Source organism: Phyllostomus discolor, chromosome 14 (assembly GCF_004126475.2).
Source record: "Phyllostomus discolor isolate MPI-MPIP mPhyDis1 chromosome 14, mPhyDis1.pri.v3, whole genome shotgun sequence".
In the NCBI taxonomy this organism is placed as follows: domain Eukaryota; kingdom Metazoa; phylum Chordata; class Mammalia; order Chiroptera; family Phyllostomidae; genus Phyllostomus; species Phyllostomus discolor.
In genome coordinates this window covers 46925151-46935557 of record NC_040916.2, presented here as the reverse complement: position 1 = coordinate 46935557, position 10407 = coordinate 46925151, and the positions used below count along the sequence as shown (strand labels likewise).

The 10407-nt window shown below is 36.6% G+C and overlaps 1 protein-coding gene across 1 annotated transcript in view; it reads left to right on the top strand.

The window, feature by feature from the left end:
- The window catches only part of SNX27 (sorting nexin 27), an 85735-nt gene that overhangs the window by 30476 nt on the left and 44852 nt on the right, over positions 1 to 10407 (top strand). The window contains exon 2 of the mRNA XM_028502593.2: positions 4591 to 4822. Coding sequence (XP_028358394.1) covers positions 4591 to 4822 — 232 coding nt within the window. The remainder of the gene's footprint in view (positions 1 to 4590; positions 4823 to 10407) is intronic.

Sequence of the window (10407 nt, the reverse complement as noted above, 5' to 3'; positions counted from 1 at the left end):
TCTAACCAGTTACCCAACCTGCAACCCAGGTGTGTGCCCAAATGGGGAACTGAACTAGTGGCCATTCTCTTCTCAGGATAGCATCCAACTAACCAAGCCACATTGGTCAGGGCTCGGTCTCATTTATTTTGCTCAGTGTGTTTTTGAGATTCATCCATGTTATTGGTAGTTTGGTCCTTTTTATTGCTGAGTAATTCCATTGTATGAATATGCCAGTTTGTTTAAGTGTTCTCCTCTAGTTGATAGACATATGGCTGTTTTCAGTTTTGGGCTATTGTGACTAAAGCTTCACCGAACATTCAACTACAGTTGTTTGTATGGTCATCTTTTAATTTTTCTGGGGTAAATACCTAGGAGTGGAATTGTGGGTTCATATAGTAAATGTATGTTTAACATTGTAAGAAACTGCCGGGTTGTTTTTGCTTTATGCTTCTATCAGCAATGTATGAGAATTCAGTTCTCCAACACTCCTAGCAAAACTTGGCTTTGTCATTCTTTTCTATTTGAACTGTTCTTGTGGGTATGTAGCACTGTGTCATAATCTATAAAATTGAAAGGTTTATCTTACTGTTTTCAGTTATAGGAATGCATTGTTTATTTTTTACAGGCTGCTTCTGAGGGACTAATTACCCTAGTTACTTTCTTGAATGCCATAGGGTGTCAAAACAATATTCTGCTTACCACCTAGCATGGCTCCTTGTTGTGGTACATATATATGATGATTGGCTCTGTCATGTTTCCATCCATGTCTAGTTTCATTATGTATAGCTTCCTTTACAAGCACTACACAGAAATAGATCCTGACAATTTAGCTTTTTCCTGCTTCTGGGAGTGTTTATATTACCTTTGCAATTTCCTCAGCTGGCTAAATTTAGTTGACTAAAAGTCTACTTTAAAAGTCACTCCTGTTAGCCAGCTAAAATCTTTTCCAAATGGGCCAAATTTTGGTCTTATGTAAAAAATGAGGAGAATTTTATTAAGATTGTCCAATGTATCTTTACAGTGCCGAAGACACAGTAAATTGAGTATCACTTAGTTGCCTAAGTAAATAAAATTTTGTTGAATTGTTGGAGTTTTTTGGTAGCCTCCCTCTTCCCCACATTTTATTATAAAAAATTTCAAATATACAGGGAACTTGAAGGAATTGCACGAGGAATATTTGCATACCTGTCACCTATTGTGTAATTAACATTTGCTGTATTTAATCATATATCTGTTGAAAAATTTTTGATAGTGTGTTTAAGCTCTTGCCTTTCTTTGTGGAAGAAGCCTATATGGGTAGAATTTACTGGACCATAGGTACTTTTGTGTGGTATAGGACTTGGTGGTTCTCTGGTGCAGTGGTCATCTTATGATCCCCATTATCATTGGTTGAGAGCTCAATGATTTATTTTCAAATGAATTCCAACTAGATCATGTTGCAAAGACAGAAGAGAGGCAAGGGGAGTTGGTGGTTGATATTATCAGGAGGCCTGAATACCACTAACTTACTTGCATAGCTGATACAAATCCTGTTATGTGAAAATTACTATTTATTGAGTGGTTACCATGTTCTCTAGAGCTTTATTGTATCTTAGTTCTCACAACTTTGATAGCTATAGGTATTATTAGCCCTATTTTATAGATTAGGAAGTCAAGGTTTAGTGAGATTGAATAATGTCTTATGTGTTAAATGGTATACATGTATTGAAAGCCAAATCGCTCTGACTCCAGAATCCATGCTTTGAACTGTAAGTCTGTGCTGCTGAAAATTCCTTTTACTGCAGAATTTCTGTTGAATAGTTTGCTTACACTTACGTCTTCAGAATTATCCGAATTGGGCCATGCGTAGTTTGAGCCTGGTATAGTAGCATTCTTGTGGAGAAAGGGTGCAATCATATAAACATTTTCATGACTGTAAAGGCCTCTTAATTCTTGGGGGTTTTACCGACTTCATTTTGTTCTGTGAAGAATGAAGGAATTTCCAGCTTGTATATTAAATCGTGGAATGTAAAGCATTCCTTCTGTAGTTGAATCAACTAAATACTAGCAAGTGTGTTTAGAATGTGACAGTGGTAGTTCTGTCTTTTTTTTTTTTAAAGAGGTTTTAGGAATGATAGCCAATTTGAAGCTTGGTCTTCCTAATACAGAAGTGAAACCTAAGTAAGCTCCCTTACTCCCTGGCTGCTCTTGGAGTAAGCTTCGCTTAAGTTTCTCTGATGATTTTTGGGGCTTTTTTCTGTGAGTAACCCAAGGAGTCATGTATTCTAATTTGAAAACTGAATGAGTGGAGGTGCATTGGAAGCAGTAGTTCGTAACCTTCCTGGAGATTACATGTTCCTTTTTGAAGATGATGAAAACTGGATCCTGTCCCCAGGGAAAAAATACATCTGTGCATAGAAGTGCAATTTTACATACAGATTTTGTAGGTGTTCACTGACCTCCAGCCCTATCAATAGAGTAGCCCAGATTAAAAGTCTTCTAATAGAAAAAAAATAAGGGAGCCTAAAAGTAAGATTTGAGCATCAGTTCTTAAACTTTTTTTTTATAAATATGCATCTCATAAAATAGTATTAACATAAAATACATCTCAAAGTTCCATCTCAAAGTGTTAGTGTTCCCACTTTGTTTAAAAAAAAAATTAACAAGAGCATTGTGAGCTTGATAAGATCCCTAGGGATAGATGAAATTCTCTGTGATGATTTCCAACTTTTGCTTTTTCAGTTTTATTTCTTCCACTAGCAAAACATTTTCTCAGAACTACTACCAAGGCCAAAGAATTAGATGAAATCTTTTGACGATCCCAACTTTAGGTTTCCACCCTTTATCCAAAATGTCTTCATAATGAGCTGGTGGTACATAGTACTTCTTTCCTTTTTATACCTTCTGATGTGAGTGTTCAGGCAAGTTAGGTTTTATTTTACATTAATCCTCACAACAACCTTGCTAGTGACTTAACTGTTGTCCCCATTTTACATATGTGGAAAGCAACACTAGAAAAAGGTTAAATAACTTGATTAAGACTGATTCTTATATTAAAAGGCAGAGTCAGGATTTGGACCTATATAAACCTATCTCCAAAGCCTCTTTTTTCCCTTTTTTAATCATCCTGCTCTGTGATTAGAGTTCACCATTTTTACTTGGTCACTAGTCTGATCTGATCCAAATTTTGAAAGCCCCAATTTCCATCACTGGAAGGAGCTCTTTTATTTTCTTCTAGAGCTAACCAGTTGTAAAATTACTGATATAAGTGTGTGTACTAGTTATTTAGGTTGTGAAATGTCAACAGTGCTGAATTTACCAGCTAGATTGTTAAACCCAAAATAAGGAAGGGGGCTAGCTGGGGAATTTCTTGCCTGTTCTGTTTATCTAAATGGATGTTCCAGATACCAGACTCTGACCAAGACAATTCTAGTGATTGAAAAGTTTGTAGAAGACTTATTACTAAACTTAGCATCATTTCGAGGAAGGAAATACTCTAATGGTTTGGAACAGGAGTGAAAAAGAGTTTAAAGAATAGAAAAGATTTTATCAAATTGACTAAAGGCCAGGTATGTATTTCTAAACTCTCTTGGGACAGCCGTGGAGGGAACCTCTGGGTCAGCTAGCTGACTAATCATTTTTGCTGAGGCAGCAAGCTGGGTCAGCATTCTGGGAAGGTAGTTGGGTTTACTGAGTGAGTTTTGTTAGACTCAGCATCTTTCTTGACAAAATTATTGTTCTTTCAAACCTCATACTTTTCCTAGTTTCAGCCTTTTATACACAATGAAACAGAAAGGAGAATGAGTAAGTTGATTTACTATTAACCTTCGATGTGTATTTTTTAGTGTAAACTAAAAACACAGGGCTTTATGTGAGATAGCACAGAGCAAAAAACAGAATTCTAAAAGATTAATAAAAGTGATTTGGAGAACAAAGAAAGTTGGGTCAGATAATGAAATTTTACAGAGGTTATCTCCTTGCCTTTAAAAAAACTGATTGATAGAAGAAACTAGTGTGTATGAAAATATATACCAGTTAAGCCTCAACATAATGCAACTTGTCATAAAAGAAAATTAAATTGACTAATTTGAAGATATGTGAGAAATCAGATATAAATCTAAAAGAATTATCTTGTCATATTTTTGAGTCTTTACAAATTAAGGGAATGCATTTTGTGGAAAATTTGTTTTGACAGAGTCTTTTTTAAATCTCCAGGACATTTAAAAAAGACAAAGTACAGTTCAAGTGGCAGGATTATTAAAAACCACTTTGCATCATACACATGATTATTTGGGATAAGGGAATTAATATTTGGCTTAAAAGCTTTGTTTCCTCCTCAGCTTCACCCTCCTTCCTCTGTTTTCTTGAAGCTGTGTGTGGGATTCTAGCATAGAGAAAGGGTAGGTCCTCTCACCTGTTTCCACTCCCCTCCCCCCCCCCCCGCGATAAGTTCATAAACACTTTTTTATGTGATGTTTAAGAACATAAGCAGCTCTTCTGGAACCAGATTAATCTTTTGATTTCATGGTTCATTCTACATGACACTGGAGTTGGGGCAGGAGGGTGGAAATACAAGGTGTTTGGACCCTTCTGGTTTATGGGATTGTCTTTTTCCCTTTTTCCCCTTAGGAACGGCGTGAATGTTGAGGGGGCGACACACAAGCAGGTGGTGGACCTGATCCGAGCAGGCGAGAAGGAATTGATCTTGACTGTGTTATCTGTACCTCCTCATGAGGCAGATAACCTAGATCCCAGTGACGACTCGTTGGGACAATCATTTTATGATTACACAGAAAAGCAAGCAGTGCCCATATCGGTCCCCACATACAAACATGTGGAGCAGAATGGTGAGAAGTTTGTGGTGAGTGTCAGCCCAATTCGACCCTCAAACATCTAGCTTTTTTTCCTCCACTGTTATCATTTATGATATATAATAGAGCACCAGAATAAATGAGTACAACATAGATCAGTTTGCCTACCAGAAAGATGGGTTTACACATAAATAAAAGACACTGAACCTGATTTATTGCAGAGGGTGAGCTGCAGTAATGAAGAGTTCTATTCAACTTAAGCATAATTCCATATTATTCCAGACGGTTTTAAGTTTTGTCTGTTCTTTTATTGGTTGCTACATCTCTCACTGTTGACTCTATAGAGCTATAGAGCAAGGTTATTTTCAAAAGGTGGTGTCTTCTGAAACATGTAATATACAGTTTGTCCACTTCAGAACCTACAAATGCCCTATCGTCCTCTCCACACCTTGTTCATTTTCTTTGGAGATACCTGTGTGAATGATTAACTCTAACTCTGGTTTTCCCCAAGATCCTAATTATATTTTAAGTGCAATTCATGTGAACTGTTTTATCCATTTCCACTCTGTTACTGTTGTAGATATACAGAAGAGCCCATCTCAAATTCTGGGTGATATGTGCCAGCCCTTTTTCTGAATGTCTTTGTTCTTCAAAACTTAATTGCCACTTGTAGTCCAGTCTATCTAATTTTTCACTTGGTTGCACTATGCTTTATTTGCCTTTGTAAAAAATGCAATGAGTTCTAATTGATATTGGCAAACAGATTACCTGTGTTTAAAGCTGACCTGCTGATTAAAGTTGTAGTCTCTGACGCTGATATTTGTGCCCTATATAGGAATGAGCCACTAGATATTTATGGTAATTTTTTTTTTAGTGGGGAGATGAGAAAAGCAAGCAAGGAAGCCAGAAAGTTCCTGAAGGATCAAATAACGTTTGATTGTATCTGTAATTTAGCTGGAGATGAATAGCACATAGGTTTTATGTTAGCCTGACGTGCAGATACTCAGAAACCTACACACAAAATTTAGAGTTTTGTGTTTCAGAGATGCTATAGTTTGAATCATAAAGCATGTAATAAGTAGAAATCAAGGCCAGGTCCTAAGATAGAGCAGATGGGATGTTAAGACCTTTGAGGAAATTACCTAAGACTTTGGGAATCACTGTAGACTTCAGAAAAAGAATGAAATTATTAATTTTTTATAAAATCAACTTTATGGGGCATAATTTACCTGCATTAACACTAACCCATGTTAAATGTCAAGTTTCATGAGTTTTGATAAATGTACATGGTTCTAGGACAGTTTCATTACCCCAGAAAGTCTCCTCATGTCCCTTTGCAGCAAGTCCTCTCCACCTACCACACTCCTGTCAGCCACGATCACCTTTCTGTCATCATATTTTGCCTTTTCTGGAATGTCAAATAAATGACCATATGAAGTCTTTTGTGTCTGGCTTTGTTCACTTAGTGTAGTCCTTTTAAGATTAATTCATGTCGTTGTATGTATTAATAGTTTATTTCTTTTTAATTGCTGATAGTATTCCATTGGATGAATCTACTATAATTGATCCATGCATTTGATATATGTTTGGGTTGCTTCCGGTTTGGGGCTATTATAACTAAAGCATCCATAAAATAACATTAATGTACAAGTATTTATGTAAACATACGGTTTTTATTTCTCTTGAGAACATACATACCTAGAAATAGAATTGCAAGGTCATGTGGTAAGTGTAGGTTGAACCTTATAAGAAGTTGTTAGTTTTCCAAAGAAGCTGTACCATTTTTGTATTCTCATCTGCAGGGGAGAGTTCCAGTTGCTCCATAACTTCTTGAACACTTGGTATTTTCATTTAAAAAAAAAAATTTAGCCATTCTAGTGAGTATCTCACTCTGGTTTTAATTTGCCTTTGCCTAGTGACTCATGATGATGAGTTTATTTTCATGTGCTTTATAGCCATTCTTGTATCTTCTGTGATGAAGTATCTGTTCAGCTGTTTTGCCCAGTTGAAAAGTGGAGTTGTTTGTCTTAATATTTCCTTGTAAAAGTTCTTCATGTATTTTAGATTTAAGCCTTTTATTAGATAGGTGATTTGTAAAATATTTCAGTCTGTGGCTTGCCTTTTTATTTTATTTTTAACAGTGTCTTTCAAAGAACACAGGTTTTAAATTTTGTCAGTTTGTCCACTTGGTAAGTGTTTTTCATTTATGGATAATGCTTTTTGTGTTCTAAGAAATCTGTCTAACCCGAGGGAACAAATCTTTTGTTTTCTTGTAGAGAGGTGTTATAGTTTTAGCTCTCTGTTTTTGTAATAACTTTATTGAGATATGAATCACATGCCATAAATCTGCCCATTTTAATTGTACAGTTCGATGGTTCTTAGTATGTTCACAGAGTTGTGTGACCATTACCACAGTCAATTTTAGAACATTTTATCATCTCAAAAAGAAACTCCGTACCATTTAGCCATTATCCTCCATACATCCTGTTCCTACCAGCCTAGGTAACTTGCTCATCTGCTTTCTTTCTCTATAGGTTTGCGTCTCATGGACATTTCATATAGATGAAATCATATGTGTTTTCAAGGTTTAGCCATGTTGTAGCTTGTTTCAGCCAAATAACCTTCCATTGTATTGGTACACCACATGTGATTTATCTGTCCTTCAGTGACTGGCACATATCACCCAGAATTCAAGATGAGCTTTTGGGTTGTCTGCTTTTTGGCTATTAGGAATAATGCTACTATGAGCTTGTCTGTACATGTATTTGTGTGGATAATGCTTTAATTTTTGCAAATACATATTTAGGAGTAGAATTGCTGGGTCATATAGTAAATCATATGTTTAATCTTTTGAAAAAATGATAGATGCTTTTCCAAAGTGGCTGCATTGTATTTTTCACTGTTATGTTTAGATTTGTGATCCAGTTTGAGTTAATATCTGTATATCGTATGATATAAGGGTTGAGGTTTTTTTTTTCCCATGTGGACATTTAGTTGTTTCAGCAGCTTACATTGAAAAGAATATCCTTTCCCCATTGAAATACCTTGTCATCATTGTTGAAAATCAGTTGAACATATATATGTGCTTTTATTTTTGTACTCTATTCTGTTCCATTGATTGTATGTCTGAACATTTCAGTATTTACATCTTTTTGAGATTGACCTTTGTTTAGTGTCTTTTCCCATGAAAATGGGGAGTATCTTCCTGGTTCTTTGTATAATGAGTAATTTTGAATGGTATCCTGGATATTGTGAATGTTATAGTGCGTAGATCCTGGGTTCTGTGATATTCCTGTGAAGAATGTTGATGTTTTAGTTTTGTCTGGCAATTAACTATAAGCTGTTCCACCTTCAAGTCTCAGTTCACTTCTTTCAGCCTTTGCTGTGCTACTTTGAGACTGTCCTGTGTATATATCATTCAGGGAGGGAGCAGCCCAAGATGCATGTTAATTCACAGAATTAACGGATTCTCTTCTTTGGTTCTCTTTCCTCTTGAGTTCTCCACTCATCCTGGTGGCAACCATGATTCCCCAGAATCCTTCCTGTTTTCCTCTAGCCAGAAAGATGTCAGGTTTCTATGAGAGTTTTTGTTGCCTAAGTTAGGCTACTTTGTGACTGATGCTCACTAGCAGGGCAAAATCCCTTAAAAGCAGGAGACTCCTGGAATGCTCCATGTTTTGAATCCCCTCTCCATCTTCTTGCTTTTAGTTTACTGTTAGAATCCTCAGGTAATTAATTGGTTTTATTTTGTCCAGACCTTGTCATTGTTATCACTGGGAAGGTTAGTCTATAGGGAGTTTCTACAATAAAACTTGAATAAAATCTTTGGTTCTGTCAGTTTGTCTTTATGTATAAGGAAGCTATTACTTCTTGATGAATTACCTCCTTTAACATTATGAAATATCTCTCTTTATCCCTTGTAATATTCTTTGTTCTGAAGTCTTTCTCTAATATTACTATACAGCCACTTCAGCTTTCTTTCTTTTTTTTTTTTAAGATTTTATTTATTTAATTTTTAGAGAGATGGGAACAGAAGGAGAAAGAAAGGGAGAGAAACTTTGATGTATGAGAGATACATCGACTGGTTTCCTCACACATGACCCCAACTAGGGACCTGGCCCACAACCCAGGCATGTGCCCTGACTGGGAATCAAGTCCTCGATCCTTTGGTTTATAGGCTGGCACTCAATCCACTGAGTCACACCAGCCAGGGGTGATCAATACCTTTATCGTGCCATAGGTTTTAAATTCTTCTAACAGTAGGCTACCTTGTATTGTACTTGGGGTTGGAGGGGTTTTCTTAGTGATCTGTTCTCCCCTCCCTCTCAGCTTTTAGCCACCCTGCATGCCTAAACCCTAGACAGGCTCTCTCTCCACACTCTGGCCCCTACCCCACTAGTAGACTGCTCTTGCTTTTTACTTGGGTTAGATTTACTTGGGCTAGATTTGTGTAGAGGAAGATTGGTTCTGTGTTTCCTGGTTCAGACTAAGTCTTAGGCAGGGCCTGTGTTCTTGTGTCTTAGGGTGAGGCTTTCTTAGTTTTCCGTACCTTCCTCCTTATCACTGCCAGTCAGCCCTTTATCTTTGGTTAGTCTTGAGAAAGAGTTTCCTGTCTGTCCCCAGGCTATAGCATTTCTTTGCTACAGGATCAGGATAGGAACCTGGGCCTAAGATACAGAGTGGAGCAAAAGTAGGTTTACAATTATGAGTACACAAAACACAGAGTTTATTCTTGTGTTATTAATTATTGTGTTATTTTCTATATGAACAGCTATAAATCTACTTTCCCCCCACCCTGTGCTTTCTAGACTCTCCCCAGGAGTAAGAGGTTTTGCTTTTACTCATATCTTGACCCCCCAAAATTATTTTTAAATTACAGTTGACACCCAGTATTATTTTATATTAGTCTCAGATATACAGCATAGTAGTTAGAGAACTAAATAATTTAGTTATTTCCCCAGTAATTCTAGTATCCACCTATCACCATAAATAATTATTACAACATTATTAACCATACCTCTATGATGTACTTTAATCCCTGTGACTATTTTACAACTACCCATTGGTTTTTAAGTTATATTTTATTGTTTATGCTATTACAGTTGTCCCAATTTTCCCCCTTTGCCTGCCCCACCCAGCACCACCAGCTCCCTTAGGCAATCTCCCCACATTATTCATGTCCATGAGTCATGCACGTAAGTTCTTTGGCTACTCCATTTCCTGTACTGTACTTACATCCCTGTGGCTATTCTGTAACTATTTATTTGTACTCCTTAATCCCCTCACCTCTTCACCTATTCCACCATACCCCCCTCCCATCTGGCAGCCACCAGAATGCTCTCCAGATCCATGAGTCTGTCTCTGTTTTTATTGGTTAGTTTGTTTTTTAGGTTCAGTTGTTATAGATATATATTTATTGCCACTTTATTGTTCATAGTTTTGATCTTTTTCTTAAACAAGTCCCTTTAACATTTCATATAATAATGAATTGGTGATGATGAGCCCCTCCAGTCTTTTTCTTGTCTGGGAAGCACTTTATCTGCCCTTCCATTCTAAATGATATCTTTGCTGGGTAGAGCAGTCTTGGTTATAGGTCCCTGTTTTTGATGATTTTGAATATTTCTTGCCCATCCCT